The sequence below is a fragment of the Ranitomeya variabilis genome, chromosome 1 (assembly GCF_051348905.1).
Source record: "Ranitomeya variabilis isolate aRanVar5 chromosome 1, aRanVar5.hap1, whole genome shotgun sequence".
Taxonomy (NCBI): Eukaryota; Metazoa; Chordata; class Amphibia; order Anura; family Dendrobatidae; genus Ranitomeya; species Ranitomeya variabilis.
In genome coordinates, this window is record NC_135232.1 from 143,929,717 (window position 1) to 143,952,457 (window position 22,741).

Below are 22,741 nucleotides of genomic sequence, written 5' to 3' on the forward strand. Positions count from 1 at the left end.
TGGTAATGCAAAAAATATTTTTTGCAATAAAAAAGCGTCTTTCAGTGTGTGACGGCTGCCAATCATAAAAATCCGCTAAAAAACCCTAAAAGTAAATCAAACCCCCCTTCATTACCCCCTTAGTTAGCGAAAAATTAAAAAATGTATTTATTTCCATTTTCCCATTAGGGCTAGGGTTAGGGCTAGGGTTAGGGCAAGGGTTAGGGCTAGGGTTAGGGTTGGGGCTAGGGTTAAGGCTACAGTTAGGGTTGGGGCTAAAGTTAGGGTTAGGGTTGGGGCTAAAGTTAGGGTTAGGGTTTGGGTTTGGATTACATTTTCGATTGGGAATAGGGTTGGGATTAGGGTTAGGGGTGTGGTTAGGGTTACCGTTGGGATTAGGGTTAGGGATGTGTTTGGATTAGGGTTTCAGTTATAATTGGGGGGTTTCCACAGTTTAGGCACATCAGGGGCTCTCCAAACGCGACATGGCGTCCGATCTCAATTCCAGCCAATTCTGCGTTGAAAAAGTAAAACAGTTTTCCTTCCCTTCCGAGCTCTCCCGTGCGCCCAAACAGGGGTTTACCCCAACATATGGGGTATCAGCGTACTCAGGACAAATTGGACAACAACTTTTGGGGTCTAATTTCATCTGTTACCCTTGGAAAAATACAAAACTGGGGGCTAAAAAATAATTTTTGTGGAAAAAAAAGATTTTTTTATTTTCACGGCTCTGCATTATAAACTGTAGTGAAACACTTGGGGGTTCAAAGTTCTCAGAACACATCTAGATAAGTTCCTTGGGGGGGTCTAGTTTCCAATATGGGGTCACTTGTGGGGGGTTTCTACTGTTTAGGTACATTAGGGGCTCTGCAAACGCAATGCGACGCCTGCAGACCAATCCATCTAAGTCTGCATTCCAAATGACGCTCCTTCCCTTCCGAGCTCTGCCTGCAGAAGGTTTTGTTGTTTTTTAAGTATGTACTGTGAGGCAGTGTCTGGTATGTTCCCCCCAGGAGGCGTATTGAGGCCATGAGAGTGTATTGCAGTCACAGGCGTAGCTGTGGTTGCAATGCAGACTAAAGTGAGTATAGTTTATGAACCTAGTGATCAAATAATACTATGTGCTGCCCAATATAATGTAAATCCGTCTGTATCACTTAATGCTAACCAATAGCAGTGAAACAGAAAAAGCACAAATAAACTTTTTTACTCCAATAAAATCATTTTTTATTATTACATAATTTTAAAATGTAAATATTTTTACAATAATAAATCAACAACCATATACCTCAAATGTAAGGGACTGCTCATCTACTGATCTCTTTAACCCCTTTCTGCCAGCTGACGGAATAGTACGTCAGCTGGCAGATCCCCTGCTTTAAGGTGGGCTCCGGCGGTGAGCCCACCTTAAAGCCGCGACATGTCAGCTGTTTTGTACAGCTGACATGTACGCGCAATGAGCGCGAGCGGAATCGCGATCCGCCCGCGCCCATTAACTAGTTAAATGCCGCCGTCAAGCTCTGTCAGCGGCATTTAACTAGCGCTCCTGGCCGCACGGCCGGAAGTGCTCGCACCGCTGACCCCGTCGCATGATCGGGGGTCAGCGGTGCATTGCCATAACAACCAGAGGTCTCCTTGAGACCTCTATGGTTGTTGATGGCCGATTGCTTTGAGCGCCACCCTGTGGTCGGCGTTCAAAGTACACCACCATTTCTACTACATAGAGGTGATCTGTGCTTCACCTCTATGTAGCAGAGCCGATCGTGTAGTGCATGCTTCTAGCCTCCTATGGAGGCTATTGAAGCATGCCAAAATTAAAAAAAAAAGTGTTTAAAAATATAAAAAAATAAAAAATATATAAAAGTTCAAATCACCCCCCTGTCGCCCCAATCAAAATAAAACAATAAAAAAAAAATTAAACATACACATATTTGGTATCGCCGCGTTCAGAATCGCCCGATCTATCAATAAAAACAAAGGATTAACCTGACCGCTAAATGGCGTAGCGATAAAAAAAATCAAAACGCCAAAATTACGTTTTTTTTTGGTCGCCGCGACATTGCATTAAAATGCAATAACGGGCGATCAAAAGAATGTATCAACACCAAAATAGTATCATTAAAAATTCCCGCTTGGCACGCAAAAAATAAGCCCTCACCCGACCCCAGATCATGAAAATTGGAGACGCTACGGGTATCGGAAAATCGCGCAATTTTTTTTTTTTTTTTTTTTAGCAAACTTTGGAATTTTTTTTCACCACGTAGATAAAAAATAACCTAGACATGTGAGGTGTCTATGAACTCGTAATGACCTGGAGACTCATAATGGCAGGTTAGTTTTAGCATTTGGTGAACCTAGCAAAAAAGCCAAACAAAAAACCAGTGTGAAATTGCACTTTTTTTGCAATTTCATCACACTTGGAATTTTTTTCCCATTTTCTGTTACACGGCATGGTAAAACCATTGGTATCATTCAAAAGTACATCTCGTCCCGCAAAAAATAAGCCCTCACATGGCCATATTGACGGAAAAATAAAAAAGTTATGGCTCTGGGAAGGAGGGGAGCGAAAAACGAAAACGAAAAAACGGAAAATGCTCTGGGGTGAAGGGGTTAAACACAGAATATAATTGATAGCCAAATTAATGACACCATCAAAAGCAGTCTGTTTCATTCCGGGCTGGGTTTTTTATGTGGTTGAAGGCCACAGATTCAAGTTATATTCCTATAGTATTGGGTTTGGGTGTGTCAGGTTCAGGGTTAGTGTTAGTCTGGTGTTTGGAGGAGTAAAGAGCAGAAGCCTCTACAGTGCTCCACCTGTGTGAGGCAACAGAGGCCAGCAGAGCCAAATAGCCAAGGCAGCTGAAAGGCCTGGCACCACACAGCGTACACAGCGGTGCAGTCGCCCACGGCAAATGGTCTCAGGAGGTGGACTGGCATGTTTAGTGACTGTAAACTGAAGGATATGGTTCCCGGCTGCAGTCGGAGGATATTGTGCACTGTGCAATGGGATGCGGGGTAAAGAGACATTAAGGGTATGTGCACACGTTGCGGATTTCTTGCAGAAATTTCCTGAAGAAAACCGGAAATTTTCTGCAAGAAATCCGCATTTTTTTTTTTGCGTTTTTTTTCCGTTTTTTTCGCGTTTTTTTAGCATTCTGCAAGCGTAATTAGCTTGCAGAATGCTAAAGTTTTCCAAGCGATCTGTAGCATCGCTTGGAAAACTCACTGACAAGTTGGTCACACTTGTCAAACATACTGTTTGACAAGTGTGACCAACTTTTTACTATAGATGCTGCCTATGCAGCATCTATAGTAAAAGATAGAATGTTTAAAAATAATAAAAAAAATAAAAAAATGCTTATACTCACCCAGACATCTCATCAGCGGCGTCCGTTCGTCTTCCTATAGCTGGTCTGTGCGCACAGGACCTTCCGTGACGTCACGGTCACGTGAGCGGTCACATGACCGCTCACGACCAATCACAGGACAGTGACGTCATCGGCTAGGTCCTTCGCCGCACATCAGCTACAGGAACCGAAGCGACAGCATGCAGTGGAGGCGGGAAGACATCGAGGGTGAGTATATCGCTATTTTTTATTTTAATTCTTATTTTTTGACCACTTATATGGTGCCCAGTGCGTGGAGGAGAGTCTCCTCTCCTCCACCCTGGGTACCAACCGCACATAATCTGCTTACTTCCCGCATGGTGTGCACAGCCCCGTGCGGGAAGTAAGCAGATCAATGGACTCCTAGGTGTGCGGAATCCCCTGCAATTCCGCATTTTAATGAACATGTTGCTTTTTTTTCCGCAATGCGATTTTTTCGCAGAAAAAAAGGCTACATTTGCACAAAAAATGCGGAATACACTTAAAATAATGGGAGGCATATGTAAGCGTTTTTTTCGCGTTTTTATCACGTTTTTATAGCGAAAAAACGCGAAAAAAACGCGAAAAATACTTCACGTGTGCACATGGCCTAACACGGCGGTGCCCACAGCAACATGTCAGAGGTGGACTGGCGTGTTTAGTGATTGTAATCCAGAGGATATGTGCCCGGCTGCGATCCAGAGGCTATTGTGTGCTGTGTTTTTTGAGTTGAACATTAAAGAGACATTTTGCTTTGAACTTTGTTGGGTCACTGCCTCAACACTGCTCAGGGTGCTACTGCTGCACTACAGTACATATATTCATTATGTAAACTAGGGGGCAAGTCACTGAGGGAGCAGTGACCTGTCAGCAGTCAGCATTATGAATATATAATCAGAGGACCACATAAAGACCCCCCAACCCACAGGCCACATCGGATCACGAGTATATCATTAACTCAAAACTGAAAATAAAGATTAAACAACAACCACAAGACGGATTTCATCAACCAAGGTATCATATTAATCGGTATAACGGCACCGACCTGACATTGTCTGTAGGTTACTGTGCACAATCCTGCTGACAGGTTCCCTTTAAGCATTGTGCTGTTTCAATGCAATGAATCTGTGATCACCAGTAGATTATCACTGCTCTGACCACAGTGCACGTGAGCACTGGTCTGACCACACCCCTTCTGCTAAGCAGCTTACTGTCCATAGACAATGTACACAGAAAGCTGTGGTGTGGACATGGGCAGCTTTCTCAGCTTTGCTGCATCTATAAACTGATTGTAGCACAATTGCTGCACCCAGTAAACTAAGTGATACATCATTGGAGTCGGGAGTCTCTTTTCCTACATTATGCTGCTCTGAGATGAGGTAGAAAGAACCTAGTGATAGATTCCCTTTTAAGGTTTAAATCATTCAATAGTGCCACACAAAGTTTCAGTATAGCCCTAGCCTTAAGCTGATGGCAGAAATTCAATCAGTTCCTTGTAGAAAATTGTCTTACTCACCAATTGGATGCTTTATGTAATTATTTTGTAGAAATGAGAATTAATACTGTTGTACGCATTATGCAAAGTGAGCGTCATGGAGATAAGCAGGTTTGAAAGCCATTAAATATAATTATAAAATTATGAAGCACAATAATTATCAACCTCGTTTTAATAAATAAGTCTAATTTTAGAGTCACATTTTTTTTAATTAACAGATCTTTCAAAATGATAGGTTTTATGTTTGTGAAGATTGGAAATGATGACGCAATACTCAAATCTGATCCAGTAGTACTAAGTAAATGTTGGTTTATTACTAGTGATGAGCGAGTGTACTCGTTGCTCGGGTGACCTCCGAGTATTTGTTATTTGTGCTTGGAGATTTAGTTTTCATCACGGCAGCTGAATGATTTACAGCTACTAGCCAGGCTGAGTACTTGTGGGGGTTGCCTGGTTGCTAGAGAATCCCCACATGTAATCAAGCTTTCTAATAGCTGTAAATCATTCAGCTGCCACGATGAAAACTAAATCTCCAAGCACAAATAACAAATACTCGGAGGTCACCCGAGCAACGAGTACACTCGCTCGTCACTAGTTATTATCCTCCCCACTGTGATGAAGCCTGGGATAAAGGCCTCCAGAGGGGTATCAGGACTTTGCTGCAACAAAAAGTTAAGGTGCATTTACACTAAAAGATTATCGTGATCAAGCCTTCCTAGGAACACTCATTTCACAATAATCTTGCAGCATAAACAGACTGTTTCCAACTTTTTTTTTTTCATTTAAGGGTACCGTTACACAAAACGATTTACCAACGATCACGACCAGCGATATGACCTGGCCGTGATCGTTGGTAAGTCGTTGTGTGGTCGCTGGGGAGCTGTCACACAGACTGCTCTCCAGCGACCAACGATGCCGAAGGCCCCGGGTAACCAGGGTAAACATCGGGTTACTAAGCGCAGGGCCGCGCTTAGTAACCCGATGTTTACCCTGGTTACCATCGTAAATGTAAAAAAACGTACATACTCACATTCCGGTGTCCGTCAGGTCCCTTGCCGTCTGCTTCCCGCACTGACTGAGTGCCGGCCGTAAAGTGAAAGCAGAGCACAGCGGTGACGTCTATATAATGCTCATCATTGAGCAGGCTTTTAAGATTTAGGATGTGTGAGCTGCCTATGCCATAGGCAGTCGTGCAATAGTCGCGTTTCTGGAGTTTGCTGATATGTGGCTTTTTCTTTACTAAAAGAGGTTTAACTTGTATTTGTGGATTGCACAACAGTCTGTGTTCAGACAATGATTTCTGGAAGTATCCGTAATCTCATGCAGTGATTTGCACAACCAAAAATCGTGCCTATTTTTAATGCAGCACTGCCTGAGAGTCTGTAGATCACTGGCATGCAATATTGACCTGTGTGTACATGGATTTCTCCAGAATCCCTGAAACTTTTGATGATATTATGTACTGTAGATGGTGAGATATTGAAAGTCGTTGTAGTTTTATGTTCAGGGACATTTCATAGAATCATAGAGTGTTAGGGTGCATGTTCACGGTCCGGATTGTCGGCGCTTTGGACGGAGTGGAAAACCAGCTCCGCCCAAACCGCCGCCCCTTTCTGTATGCGCTGTAATTTCGGATGTGTTCATTGCACACATCCAGAATCGCCGTACCCTATACATAGGGCCCTGTTACTTACCTTGCGGAGATGGAGCGTCGCCACAAGGTAAACAGACATGCTGCGATCTAAAAAGACGCACCACATGTCTGTAAACGCAGGCCCGCCGGGTGCGTGTTCGCATGCATAGTGGAGACGGGATTTCATAAAATCCACAGCTAATTCGGATGTAATCCGGCCCGTGAACACATACCCTTAGAGTTGGAAGGGACCTCCAGGGTCATCGTGTTCAACCCCCTGCTCAATGCACGATTCACTAAACCATCTCAGACAGATGTCTGTCCAGCCTCTGAAGACTTCCATTGAAGGAGAACTCGCCACCTCTTGTGGCAGCCTGTTCCACTCATTGATCACCCTCAATCGCCAAAAAAATTTATATTGAACTGGCATCTATAAGGAGCCATGTATACAAGGATGGGAATAAGGAGCCATGTACACAAGGACGGGAATAAGGAGCCATGCAGACAAGGATGGGAATAAGGAGCCATGTATACAAGGATGGGAATAAGGAGCCATGCATACAAGGATGGGAATAAGGAGCCATGCGTGCAAGGACGGGAATAAGGAGCCATGCGTGCAAGGATGGGGATAAGGAGCCATGCGTGCAAGGATGGGGATAAGGAGCCATGCATACAAGGATGGGGATGAGGGGACAATGCATACTCGGCTTATACTCGAGTCAATACGTTTTCTCAGTTTTCCGAGGCAAAATTAGGTGCCTAGGCTTATACTCGGGTCGACTTATACACGAGTATCTACAGGTACATTTATCTAGTTAGCCAATGAAGGTATTAGTCCTAGAATACTTTTGTCATTTTTAGACAAAAAAGTAGGTAAGGAACAAACAATCAAAATGTCCTATTTGAACTTAATGCCTTCATACCTATGATGGGAATACATGCTGCCAGCATTAGTATTTATACATTTATTTAAAAAAAAATGCAACTCAAGCCTTTCACATTGAGAGGTGGTGCCGACCTACAAGTTGTGACCCAACAAAATTATCTTTTTATTCCTTAAAGAGAACTGTTCAGCACAATTTTGTAATGTACAATAAAGACATGGCTGTAGTGGAGCTGTAATACCGTTTAATGCCTTTGGTGACGAAATCCGCTTTGTTGTTCTTCGTTACTCACCATGTGAAGTTTTCTGCTAATTAGATTTCAATGCTCAAGGGCTGGACTGTATTCGGGGAACTTCACTCCGTTTGTGATTTCCCGGCCCACTCCCCTGTTATCTCCTTTGTTTGAGGAGGAGATTTTAAAAATAGGCGGCAGATCACTGAAAAAGCAAGACCAAAGACAAGTGGAGGGGCCGGGGAACCACAGACAGGGAGGAAAAGACTCATTGCATATTCCGGCCCCTGTGCACCGAAAGATAATTAGCAGAAAACTTCAAATGGTGATTAAAGAAGAACAACAAAGCGGATTTCTTCACCAATGGTATCAATTTAATTTGTATTTCAGCACTGTTACTGCCATGTCTCTACTTTACACTTAAAGAAAACCTGTCAGCACAATTTTTATCATCATTTGACAACAAGGGGAAAGTTGGGAGGCCCCATACACATAACATGGTCAGCTGGACCCACCTAAATCATCTGGTTTGGCCAACTTACACTAATGTTTAAAACGGTGAAGTCCAAAACCAATAGAGCGAAGGTAACAAATAGGTTTTCTGTAAAGTCAGTTTTGTATATGATAGCAGCAGTTGGGTTGTCCCGGAGTCGGAGAAACCTTGCATAATTATTTGCTTAGAGATCAGTTGCACAACAATCACAACTTCCATTAGTTCTTTCACTTTAAGGCAAAAAAGCAGTGGCCAGACATAACTGGTTTATGTGAACGCATCCATGTATAATAATATAAGGAGCTAAGTGCTTTCTTCACTTCTAACTAAGCCTGAAGGCCCACAAGACCTATAGTGTTTAATTATTTCTCACCATACCCTGTGCTTATTGGTTCACATGCATGGGTAGATCAAAATAAGTGAGTCTGACCTGAAAACAGACCGGCATAATCTCACCTCCCACATCCCTAATGTCTTATGCTTTGTGCACTGTGTTTGCTTCATATTTTGTCTTTTTTCGGGGGAATATCAAGTCATGGTTGTCAATATTTTTGCAATTTTTCGATTGTTGAGCCGCAAACTGGGTTTTGAAGTACTTTTGATGTTAATAATTTGCAAGCAACTGCTCCATTTCCCATTTAGATATCTTTTCTATAATACGTTTCCGGGGAATGTAGGGTTGAATAAGTAACGTTGGAAGAATTCATCCCTAGTGAATTGAAGCTGCGTTCCTAAGGCTGTGCTCATGTATTTTAAAAGAAGAGATTGAGGCTGAATTTTATGCACCAGGGAAACGTTACAATATCAGGAAAATAATGCAGGATATGGACCAAAGGCTCCCATCATAAAAAGGGGAAAAAAGTTGACCACATAGTTTAAAAATGGTGGACAAATGGCGGACAATAATGTAATTGGTAGCACTTTATGGAATAGCACAGCATTGTATTGTTCCTCACTGGAGAAAAAAATGAATTCTAACAAGTACTGACCCAGGGGAGGCCAAAAGGACACTCGTGTCGTCTGTAGAGTTAATGAAGACCTGTAAATATGTTGGGCCTATGCCTCAGGCAACAGACAGATTCGGCAAGATGCCAAGCCACCCTTCTTAGTCATCAGGTTTCTGTTGCTCTATGACACACAGATTATTACAGCTTGCTCTACTATGAGATCTGTTAAAGAAAACAGCCATGACACATATTAGGCCTCATTCAGACATTGATTTTTCACGTACTCAAATACTTCTTAATGTCATTAGTTTTTGGACCTGAGTTTCATCATGTTTGATCAGTGTGTCAGTTTCTACCATCATAGTTTCACCATTGATTTTCCATAAAGAAAGAAAAACTGAAACTGTCAATCTTCTGTTCATTACAATGTCAGTCGCAGACAGCACCCGGTTTGCACACTGATGGCATTTCTGTGCTGTCCGTGATTTTCATGGACCCATAGGTTTTTATGGCTAATTTTCATCCAGTGTGTTTTTTTATGGACCTCTTGGTCTGCAAACAATACATGACGTGATCAGCCCGATAGCCTATAATGGGTACATAGTCTACCCGTGACTACACATATAAGAATAATAGATGTCTGAATGAGCCCTTTGTCGGCGTAGAAAACAAGAAACCATAATTGTTCCATCTAGGTAATGAAAGCTATGACACCAATGTGAATAGAGCCTGCAGCAAGCTATGCACATCCGATTTTGACATTTTTCCTGCGTTGCACTCAGCATCCGTACTTGTTTGGACGGGAAGAGTTTAATAATCTGCTGCCGCTTACATCAACGTGTCTTGGAAACAAAGGATCAGCATGGGAAAGTCAGATCTCTGTGGGCATTTTCATCAGACGTTTATGCCACAAATCTAAAATTTTTCAACTTTTGGCGTTTTTTCACCAGTTTTGGCCAGCTGTGGACAGTGCTGGAGGGAGACAGAGCATGGGTAAGCCCTCTTGTCAATCTAATCTGAATTTATGCAACTTTGTGACATACATTTTTAGAAACTGTACTCCAGTCCCAGACTGGATTAACATTTCTATAGCATAATCAGTAGAACACAGCACCTCATGGGAAAATCAGGGTCAACATTCACGTCTCAGCCAAGGAGTCCTTCTTGGTATGTAGTCCAATGTATAAAGATATAAAAGACAGCGCCTCACACGTTGGTGAAATAGATCACAATTTATTCTTCCTTCTGTGGCCACAGAAGGCAGAATAGATTGTGTTCTATTTCACCAACGTGTGAGGCGCTGTCTTTTATATCTTTATACATTGGAGTAACATTTCTGGCAGAGATGCATGTCAGTTTTTGACGTCCATCTTCTAATAAATTAGGAGATTTTACTCCAGCAATCCTTTCATTAGGCCTGGTATGCAAAACGTCTCCTAAGCATCAGCAGGAGACGCCAATACCTGTGATATTGTCGGCCCATCCTGCCAGTTCAGTTGACTTTTATCTCAAGTGTATTACCAGCTCGAAAAACTCCCATGTTCTGACATTCACATTTTTATCTAGTTTGGTTGTTATTTTTGGCTTTTCAATTTCCTTTTGATGAAATCCTTGGGAACTGTGCCATACTTAGACTAATTTCTACATGAAAGGAGGTTGGTTAGAGCCCAAATGTTATCACTGCTTCAGTACTAGACTTATATACGGTAGTTGTCATACCACATCTCTGTAAAGAATGACATTTCTTATACGTAGGAAAGATTATAGACTAGAACTGTTGGGTCAGGGGCAGTGGAAGATTCTGGAAGCAGTACGTCTACCCATCAGACATTTATGGCATACTCTATTGATAAATGTATCACATATTAATACATTTTTAATTTTTATTGCAGTACTTGGGACTGGTTTATTATGACTATGTGGCCCTTGCTTCAGAAAAGAAAAACAATGCATCCCTGATGTATACCATGTAAAACAGCTTTTGTGTTGTTATTTGTGGTTACAATATTTTATCATACATTGTATCCAGTATATATCTGCCACACACAGCAGGGCTCCAGAGGAGCAGAAGAGCGTGAAGCTGGAATATTGCCGTAAAGCTGTGTTTTGCTTTCAGGTGTGACCCTGGAATAGTAGATAACAGTGGAATTGTGTTTTATTTCAGCAATGTGGTAAGAAGACAGATGGGACATCCAAGCCTGCAGATAAGAAGAGCAATGAAACAGCAGAGGTAAGTACACACTTGTCTTGTGGCAAATTCAATAAAATATTTGGTTTATCTTTGGAGATCCTTTCTTTTTTTCATATTTTTTCCTTCTTTTTTTTTTTCTCTTGTCCATGTTTTATGGCAATATCTGCATTATCAATAGGTTTATTGAACCCAAAATATGAATTAAAGGGCATCTGTTAGTAGGATCAGCCCTCCTAAACGATCTGTTTGGGCATGTAGGTCATAGGAAGCTGATTAAAGTGATACCTTGATATCTGCAATCGGATGTCTTATTCCAGAGAAATACATGTGGGTTTTTATTAGATTTGAGCTGTTAAGATCTATGGGCCAGACATAGATCTTCCTGAGAATCTGCCTCCAGAGCTTATTATTTTAAAGAAAGGGGAACTTACCAGTGTGAGACATGTAGAGCAGACTGTCAGTCGTTACATGTCTCCCACTGATAACTCCCCCTTTCATTAATATAATATGCTCTGGAGGCAGGTTCTCATAAAGATCTGGCCCGTAGAACTTAGCAGCTCATTTACATATTACATGTGCATTTCTCTGGAATACGACATCAGATCGCAAATATCAAGGTATCAGTTTATTCAGCTTTTATGATCTACATGCCCATATGGACGGCTTGGGAGGGTTGATCTTATTGATGGATACCCATTAAAGCATTTATCAGGGAATTCTGCAATTTCTGCTTGTTTTCTATGGGTCCCTCTGCCATAAGGCTTTGGAATCTGAGATTCCCGCTGTTTGCTCTGCAGATTTGAGGGTAAGCAGTAATGTATCAGCCTGTATCTGCAGTCCTTACTATTGTGTATGAGGTGTTAGGCATTTCTATATATTTGTGCTGAAAGTTCACTAAAAGTAAAGTTCCACTTAACACCTTGGCTATCAGATGGAATAAGTAATCTCAGATGCAGATTTCAGTAATGATTCCTGTACATACACAACTGAGATGAGTTTAGGATGCAGTGGATGGATGTTGCGGCTTATAATGGAATAACAATGCCTGTGGTTTTGCTACAAACAATAGATGTGCACGTTCTGAAAAGGAAACGGCCTGTCATATAGCGATATCAAGTGAGTTACTCTCAAGAGTGCTTACATCGATCAGATGAAAGGCCGTCTGCAGTGAGGATGTGCGGCTTTTCTGAGATTTTGTTTTTCCATGCAGGATTTCTAAATGATAGGGACCTATTAACGAAATAACATTTGGCTAAATTGTCAGAATTCTTCAGGAAAACTGTACTGTTGTACGGTGATGGTATGAATATCCTGTGCGGGCATGGGAGGTACAGAACTGTATGTACAATGCAGAGGAACTATTGGTGTGGAGAGCGCTATAAGGGTATGTGCACACGTTGCGGATTTTGCTGCGGATTTTTCCGCAGCGGATTTTGAAAATCCGCAGTGCAAAACCACTGCGGTTTTCACTGCGGATTTTCACGCGGTTTCTTCTGCGGATTCCTCTGCGGGTTTCCAACTGCACTTTCCTATTGGTGCAGGTTGAAATGCTACTTCTTTTTTTCCGCAGCGAATCCGCGCGGAATTTTCCGCAGCGTGTGCACTGCGGTTTTTGTTTTCCATTGGTTAACATTGTACTGTACACCGCATGGAAAACTGCTGCGGATCCGCAGCGTCAAATCCGCTGCGGATCCGCAGCAAAAACCGCAACATGTGCACATAGCCTAAGGGCGTTTAATTTATATGAAGGGCTGTATGTGTTGTACAGGTATGAGGAGAGGAGCGCTGTGTGCATTGCCTGTATATAACAATGTCAGTATTTGAGAAGCTGCATGATGTGTGTGAAATACCTTTGGGAATGAGAGGAACAGTATGTATACAGTGGACATGGAAGAAATTGTATATACAGTGCAGGTTTTAGATGAGTTGTATGATAGATTACAGCTGGTGTCATGACCTTCCATGGTTTTTTCATGTCATGACCTCTCTTCATGGTGTTCAATACTTTTTCCCTGTGTCTTTTTTCATTATTACACATAAGTTAATTTATGGACATCTGTGGTTTGATTTCTTCGCCTGTGTTGATTGGATGGGTAGTCACTGCCATCTGGTTTAGAATTTCAAGTCAATAGCACCTTTAGAAATATATTTTAAAAAAATTGGTGACGTGTTCAATACTTATTTCATCCACTGTACATGCACACACTATGGCACAATTGTTTGTATGTCACTAGGTATTTAATCGTGTTGCACAATTGTTACTGCATGCGTTTCTATTTTACAGTCAGTGCAATGTTTTCGAGGTGAGAGGCTCAGAGCCCTATTTTCTACAATAATTAAGTACTGCAATGGTAATTTCATGTATAAATGTCAGGATACAACAACTGTGAAATGAATTATGTGCCCTCTAAAAATAGATTTATACTAGTTTTATTGATGCATATAATCATTAACATAGGTAATAATTTCCATAATCCATAGCTGAAGCCGGTCCAATCCAACATATTTGTATCTCATGTCTGTAATTAGCCCTGCAATGTGCATTCATGCCCTGCTCCTCAGACATCCTGTAAATGAATGAAAACATTCCTATGTGCTGATGAAATCTGACGTGAAGAGACGTACACATTTTATATCCTATAATGTACATACCTGGAATTGGAGGTAATGTATAATCTCAGGAGACAGTCATCTGTGCTCTTATGGAGCATTGTTCAGCTTACCAACACCTACTTTACATCACGTGGACATCAATGGTTTAGAAATATAGATTTCTAGGAAGAGGCAGACAGACAGATAACACCTTTATTGCTGGCTCTTTATGTGTTTACTTCACCTTCGCTTGTGATAGGTTTCATCGCCATCTGACTCTGCAGTGCTGCGCCATTTTTTTTAAATTTGTATACAAAGGTTTTTGTGATGACCTTGGAGTTTTCTATCTATTTTTTGCATGAAATGTGCTGCTTTCATTTTTTGATAAACAGAATTAAAAAAAAAAGATGAAGTAGCCCCAATCAAGTAAAGCCCTAAATCCAGACTACCGGCCTACTGTGTACATATAAAACGGAACCTGGTAAAAATGGGCTTGCAATAAATACCATTATCACCTTTTTGTAACAGGAGTGCTGACATTTTTTGTTTTGAATAGATAAACACATAGATACATGTAAAGATAGACCTTGTGTATAAATGCAGGTAGGTCAAGGAATTTTTGGACAGTGACACAAATTTTGGCATTTTAGCTATTTACTAAAACATATTCAAGATACTGTTCTATAATCATTATGGGCTTAAAGTGCAGACTCTCAGCTTTAATTAGAGGGTATTCACATCCTAGTTGGAGTAAGGGTTTAGGGAGCTCTTTAATATGTAGCTGTCTTTCTTTAAAGGGACCAAAAGTAATTGGATAATTATGTCAAAAGCTATTTAATGGGCTGCATGGACTCTTTCTTCATTAATCCATCATCAATTAAGCAGGTAAAAAGTCTGGAGCTGATTCCAGGTGTGGCATTTGCATTTGGAAGCTGTTACTGTGAACATGTGGTCAAAGGCACTCTCAATGCAAGAGAAACAGACCATTAGTCTTATAAAAAAGAACTCCTAACAGAGAGCTAGCTTAAATGTTAGGAGAGACTAAATCAAAAGTTTGGTAAATTCTGCAAAAGAAAGAGCACACTGGTGAGCTTAGGAACTCAAAAATGCCTGGACGTCCACAGAAGACAACAGTGGTAGATAATCGCAGAACCCTTTCCATGGTGAAAAAGAACTCCTTCACAACATCCATCCAAGTGAAGTGAAGAACACTCTCCAGGGAATAGGTGTTAAAATAGGTTTATCTACCATAAAGAGAAAACTTCACGAGATCAAATTCAGAGGGTTCACCACAAAGTGCAAACCATTAATCAGTCTTAATACTAGAAAGGCTAGGTTAGACTTTGCCAAAAAAACATCTAAAGACTCCAGCACAGTACTGGAGAAGCATTCTTTGGACAGATGAAACTAAGATCACCCTGTACCAGAATGATGGGAAGAAGAAAATTTGGAAAAGATTTGGAACACCTCATGATCCAAAGCACACCACACCCTCTGTAAAATATGGTGGCGGCAGTGTGATGGTATGTGCATGCATGGCTTCCAATGGCACTGGGAAAAGGCTTGGAGCGGCTCATGATCCAAAGCACACCACACCCTCTGTAAAACATAGTGGAGGCCGTGTGATGGCATGGGCATGCATGGCTTCCAATGAAACTGGGTCACTAGTGTTTATTGATGATGTGACTGAAGACAGAAGCAGCCGGATGAATTCTGAAGTGTACAGGGCGATACTTTCTGCTCAGATTCAACCAAATGCAGCAAGGTTGATTGGACGGCATTTCACAGTACAGATGGACAATAACCAATAACATACTGTGAAAGCAACCCAGGAGTTTTTTTTAAGGCGACGAAGTGGAATATTCTGCAATAGCCGAGTCAGTCATCAGATCTCAACCCCATCGCGCTGCATTTCACATGCTTAAGACAAAACGTAAGGCACAAAGACCCATAAACAAGCAACAACTGAAGTCAACTGCAGCAAAGGCCTGGCAAAGCGTCACAAAGGAGTCAACCAAAGTTTGGTGATGTCCATGGATTCCAGATTTCAGGCAGTGATGCAAAGGACTCTCTGCAGAGTATTACAAATTAACATTTTATTTATGGTGAAGTTATTTTGTTCAATTACTTCTGAACGGCAGAAATGAGGAGACATTATAGAAAAATGGTTGCAGTTCTTAAACGTTTCGCTGGATATTTTTGTTCAAACCCTCTAACTAAGCCTGAGAGTCTCCACTTCAATTGCTTCTATTTTAAGTCCAGAATAGTGTCATGCAGAGCTGAAATCACGATAATTCGGTCACTGGCTCTTCATAACAAAGCCATTGTCAGCCGTGGCAGTTTTCAATGAAAACCTATTTACTTATTATAGCATCTGTCAGATCCAAAACATTTTTAAGTACTAATCACATCACAGAATACAGTATTTTGTACATAAAACACAATTCACTGTATAAACCAAGCACATATTACTCACTTTATTGCACTATTGATTAGCTATGACGTTTTACATTGATATGTTCACGTAACGATTACATATTTTGTAGATAGATACATTTATATTTATGACGACTCCTTTATAGGGGCACTGCCATATATGTATGGTGCGGGTCCCACCAATGGGATCTAGATCTGTCTCAGAGCGGCCCAGTCATTGTCGCTGTCAGTGGAGAGGTGGCCACAATTCTCTTACATGTTTATGGCAAATCTAGCCACATTTCTTCTGGCAGATGTTAGTCAGGGCCTCTTTTCTAATATACATGTGGGTGTCATGGGTGGGACCCACATCTATCAGACAGGTATTCTATATCCTTTGATTCTTTCTTTGAGTCTTTCGTCAGCACCCAGTAAATCACCGATAAAGCATTTTAGGAAGAATGTGGCAGCGATGAGTCCTGATCCCCGATCTGTGTAACAATGGTGTTTCTCGGCCTGTGTCTACACCTGGAATGCTGATATTCCTCATTCCAATTCTGTGCGTAGCTTTTCTGCAGGTATCTTCTTGGATTGTGCAAAACATTAACACGACACACCCATGTGTCTGAAATGGGAAAGGTATACACTGCCTCTTCCCCGCCTGTCACATAGCAGTCACCGCGCACATCGCCAGTGCAATGATTTACACGCTGGGCGCTATTGTAAATCAGATCCCCAGCTAGGTGTGCACGTACACATTCATCACCAGATCTGATAGTATGGAGGTAACAAGCGTTGGGTAATCCTCCTAAATCTTCCCAAAGTCATAGAAAAAGAAGCCGATTGAAAAGTAAGTTAGCAAATACTTGTCATGCCATTGTCCTATTCGTTCTGTACTGAGACACAGCTGATTAGAGATCGGGACTAGTAGAACACAGAAGGCTTTGTTTTCACACATTGGGGATTTCTACAGCTACAAACAGGACCGCTATCCGCTCCGTGCGAGTGCAGAAGTTTCTGTGACATTGCGTTACGGCTGTTAGTAGGCACCGTCCTGGTACTCGCCATGTTATTCTTCACCTTCCGTTTCCTAGTCTCAGTCAAGTCTGCCCTCTGGTGGTAAGACATGGAAGTAGAAGGTCAAACACAGACTTTGGCTGTCATTTATCAAATGTGTATGGCAGAGTTAACGTTCAGGTCACCAAATAATCTGACCTGATTGTTATAGGGCAGATGCTAATTGTCAATAATAAAAATAAAGGTTAACATTCTTAGGAGATTTTGATCTCATCAAGACACTCATAGAAATGCATAATGAAACAACCTTATTTTTTATTCAAATACATTATCTGTTTGATATTCTGCCTTTACAAAATACCAGAGTACACCAGTTTTTCAGGAATTGCCTTAAAGAGGAACTAAACTTTTATATATATTTTTTTAAAATAACTTTCCATGCTGGACAAAAAAATTATCTAACTTTGCAATCACTCTATTAGGGGATTTGTTTTCATTACAGAAAATTCCAGATAAGTGGCCTCCAAACCCTGGCTTTTTCCCTAGTCTATTTGCCTGTCTTTAGCCGCATTGATATCAGAATGTTCTCTTGGAGTACAGATGCTGGCAGTGAAAGGGTCAGCTTGGCAATGTGTCTAGGCCTCATTCAGTTTTTGACTTTCGAGTGTTAGGCCACGTTCACACTGCAGTATTTGGTCAGTATTTTACCTCAGTATTTGTAAGCCAAAACCAGGAGTGGAACAATCAGAGGAAAAGTATTATAGAAACACGTCACCACTTCTGGATTTATCACCCACTGGTTTTGGCTTACAAATGTTGGTGTAAAACACTGACCAAATACTGAGCGTGTGAACGTGGCCTTATAGTGTTTTTTTTTGCACTCGTACCTATGATAGTCCAGTGGGCTGTTTACAGATCAGCCATTTTCCTTGGATCGAGTGGTCTGTGCAAAATCGTAGACATTGATCAGGGTGTCGGATCAAAACTGGTAATGTAAGTCTATCTGGCAGCATCCGGATGCCATCTGTGTACCGGACTGATGGAAATCACTGTTGAAACTTGGTCCATTTTTCTTGTACATAAAAAAAAAAATGACTGAAAGAGACGTTACTCTAGAAATAAGCTGCTGCAGGACACTTTTCTGAATAGGTCACGTTCACATGTTCAGTATTTGCTGAGTATGTGTAAGCCAAAACCAGGAGTGGAACAATCAGAGGAAAAGTATAATAGAAACATATGCACCACTTCTGTATTTATCACCCTCTTATGATTGTGGCTTACAAATCCTGAGGTAAAATACTGACCAAATCCTGAACACGTGACCTCAGAGGAGGAGACCGGTACTGACAGATCACTGCCATCATCTGTACTCCAAATGACAATGTTCTGATATCAGTGAAGCAGAAAGCGGGAAAACACACTTGGGACGAGCGGGGTTTGGAAGCCACTTACAAGCATTGTTTTTACAGAAATGAAGGCAAATCGCTTAATAAAGAATAGAAATCTTTCTCTCTTTTTAATAAATTCTTTTAAGTCATACATATCTGATAGGGCTAGTCCTGCGGCGTGGCGTTAATTCCCGGGGACTAGTCTGACCTCAGATTCCACAGTCTGAGTCTTGCACGTGTGAGAGATTGGCAGCAGCCTGATGATGTGAAGGATATAAACGACAACCCCCCCCCCCCCTAAAAAGTGAAAATATTCATGTCTCGTATTTCAATAGAAAGTTCTTATTCTTGCCTTACTCGCAGCATATATAAGTGTGCAGGATTATACCAAGACGAGGCCAGAGTGCACTTTTCATATCCACAGCTATACACTTATTTTATTGCTTTGAAAGTTGGAGTCTGATCCTATATCAGTGCGGAGGAGAGGCGGTGGCAGACCAGAGGTTAGGCCGTATATAGTATTGGAGGAGGATGTGATTGCAGTGCACAGTCTGGCAGCTACATGCGCTATCATTCCTTATCTGTGTGCTTACAAGATGCCTGCATACTAAATTACTTAAAGGGGATGTACCATGTATGTAAGGTGACCCCAGTCCATAGGACAAGGAATCAAGTTATTGATTGTTGGGTTTCCGGCCATTAGAACCCACTTTGAACTGGGGAACACTGTTCCACAGAGCTAGAGCATGTGCACATCCGTTCAATGCACTCTCTACAGGAGATAGCCGAGTATTGCGCATGGCAAATTACAGCAGTCCCATAGAGAATGAATAGAGCAGAGGTGCATATATACACTGCTCAACAAATAAAAGGAACACTTAAACAGCACAATGTAACTCCAAGTCGGTCATGCTTCTGTGAAAACAACCTGTCCAGGTATGAAGCAACACCGATTGTGAATCAGTTTCTCCTGCTGTTGTGATAAGCAATTAGCAAGACAACCCCTATAATGGAGGGGTTCTGCATTGGGTGACCCATTATGCTTACAGCCCAACATTGTGCAGGGTGATTGGCATTTGCCAGAGAACATCAAGATTGGCAGATTCAACATTGGCGCCCTGTGCTCTTCATGGATGAGAGCAGTTCACACTGAGCACGTGACAGATGTAACAGGGTCTGGAGATGCCGTGGAGTACATTCTGCTGCCTGCAATATCCTGCAGCATGACCAGTTTGGCAGTGGGTCAGTAATAGTGTGGAAAGCCGCATAGCCCTCCATGTGCTTAACCAGTGGTACCCTGACTGCCATTAGATCCTCAGACACATTGTGAGAACATATGCTGGTGCACTGGGCCTTGAGTTCCTTCTGATGCATGACAATGCTAGGCCTCGTGGCTGGAGTGTGTCAGCAGTTCCTGCATGATGAAGGCATTGATTCTATGGACTGTCCTGCCTGTTCCCCAGACCTGAATCCAATCGAGCACATCTGAGACATCATGATTTGTTCCATCATCCAATGCCACGTTGCACCACAGACTGTCCGGGAGTTGACTAATCCTTTAATCAATGTCTAGGAGAAGATCCCTCAGGAGAACATCCGCTGCCTCATCATGAGCTTGCCAAGGCATTGTAGGGAGGTCATACAGGCTTGTGGAGGCCACACACACTACTGGGCATCATTTCCTTGTCTTGAGGCATTTCCACTGAAGTCGGATCAGCCTGTAATTTGATTTTCCAGTTTGATTTTGATCATCATTCCAAATCCAGACCTCCATGGGATATTAGTTGTGATTTAGATTGATCATTTTTCTGTTTTATTGCTCTTCCACATTTCACTATGTAATGACTAAAAATTTGCAACTGGAATATTTAATTCAGTGATATCTAGGATGTGGTATTTTAGTGTTCCCTTTATTTTTTGAGCAGTATAGTTGCTTCTCACAAATTTAGAAAATCATCAAAAAGTTAATTTATTTCGGTTCTTCAATGCAAAAAGTGAAACACATACTGTATATTATATAGTCATTACAGAGTGATTTATTTCAAGTGTTTATTTCTGTTAATGTTGATGATTATGGCTTACAGTCAGTGAAAACCCAAAAGTCATTATCTCAGTAAATTAGAATACTTTATAACACCAGCTCCTTTTGCATCAATTACTGAGTCAATGTGGCAGGGCATGGAGGCGATCAGCCTGTGGCACTGCTGAGGTGTTATGGAAGCTCAGGTTCCTTTGATGGCAGCCTTCAGCTCGTCTGCATTGTTGGGTCTGGGGTCTCTCATCTTCCTCTTGACAATACGCCATAGTGAATCTATGGGGTTAAGGTCAGATGAGTTTGCTGGCCAATCAAGCACAGTGATATTGTTGTTTTTAAACCAGGTATTGGTACTTTTGGCAGTGTGGACAGGGGCCAAGTCCTGCTGGAGAATTAAATTTCCATCTCCAAAAAGCTTGTCGGCAGAGGGAATCATGAAGTTCTGGGTAGATGGCTGCACTGACTTTGGTCTTGATAAAACACAGTGGACCTACACCAGCAGATGACATGGCTCCTCAAACCATCACTGATTGTGGAAGCTTCACACTAAACCTCAAACAGCTTGGACTGTGTGCCTCTCCACTCTTCCTCCAGACTCTGGGACTTTGATTTCCAAATGAAGTGCAAAACTTACTTTCATCTGAAAACAACACCTTGGACCACTGAGCAACAGTCCAGTTCTTTTTCTCTTTGGCCCAGGTTAGACGCTTCTGATGTGTATTGGTCATGAGTTTGACACAAGGAATGCGACACTTCTAAGTTATCTGCTGGATACGTCTCTGTGTGGTGGCTCTTGAAGCAGTGACTCCAGCAGCAGTCCACTCCTTGTGAATCTCGCCCAAATTTATGAATAGCCTTTTCATAACAATCCTTTCAAGGCCGTGGTTATCACGGTTGCTTCTGTGCCTTTATCTACCACACTGTTTCCTTCCACTCAGCTTTCCATTAATATGCTTGGATACAGCACTCTGAACAGCCAGCTTCTTTAGCAATGTCCTTTTGTGGCTTACCCTCCTTGTGGATTGTGTCAATGACTGCCTTCTGGACATCTGTCAAGTCAGCAATCTTCCCCATGATTGTGGAGCCCACTTGAACAGACTAAGGGACCTTTTTAAACGCTTAGGAAGCCATTGCAGGTGTTTTCTGTTAATTATTCTAATTTACTGAGATAATTAATTTTGGGTTTTGATTGGCTGTAAGCCATAATCATCAACATTAACAGAAATGAACCCTTGAAATAGATCACTCTGTTTGTAATGACTCTATATAATATATGAGTTTCACTTTTTGTATTGAAGAACTGAAATAAATTAACTTTTTGATGATATTCTGATTTTGTGGGAAGCACTTGTATATTCAACATTAGTCAGAAGGCTCTCTGCAGAACTTTGTTCTTGGGATCATTGGGGATCCCAAAAGTCATACCCCAGTGATTAAAACGTTATAGAAATAAAGTGGCAGCTTGGCACTTTCGCACGCAGCCACAATTTTTATTTTTGTAAAACCCTGTTCCCAACTGATCACCATTGATACCCCTAATGTCCAGGTTTTACATCCAGATCAGTGTTTGTAAGCCAAAATCAGGAGTGCGGCAATCATAGGAAAAGTATCAAAAAAACACGTCACCACTTCTGCATTTTTCACCCACTCCTGGTTTTGGCTTACAAATACTGAGGTAAAATACTGACCAAATACTGAACGTGTGCACATGGCTAAGGGTTTGTGGGTGCATCAAAGAGACCTCTGACCATCCCTAAACCATGCTGAGTGTATCTGCTCTGGTGCCAGGGAGCCGGATGCTCTCCACCGGTATCTCAATAAGGGCTCCTTCTCACTTGTGAGAAATACGTCCGAGTCTCGCAGGTTAAAACCCTGCTGTGGCGCCGGCACTCGAGAGCGGAGCGTGCAGCCACACAGTAATACATGGAGCTGCACGCTCCGCTCTGGAGTGCCGGCGCAACAGCCAGGTTTTAACCTGCGAGACTCGGACGTATTTCTCGCAAGTGAGAAGGATCCCTTAGTCTTCATTTGGGTGGAACAGGTTTCTCAATCTTTCCCTCTCGGAGTTCTGCTTC

General features: G+C 41.8%; 1 protein-coding gene across 6 annotated transcripts in view; it reads left to right on the forward strand.

Annotated features, from left to right (window-relative positions):
- CAST (calpastatin) overlaps positions 1 to 22,741 on the forward strand; it is a 256,580-nt gene that overhangs the window by 141,571 nt on the left and 92,268 nt on the right. For all 6 annotated transcript variants that reach the window (XM_077289487.1, XM_077289500.1, XM_077289509.1 and 3 more), the window contains one exon: positions 11,193 to 11,258. In XM_077289487.1, the coding sequence (XP_077145602.1) occupies positions 11,193 to 11,258 (66 nt within the window). The remainder of the gene's footprint in view (positions 1 to 11,192; positions 11,259 to 22,741) is intronic.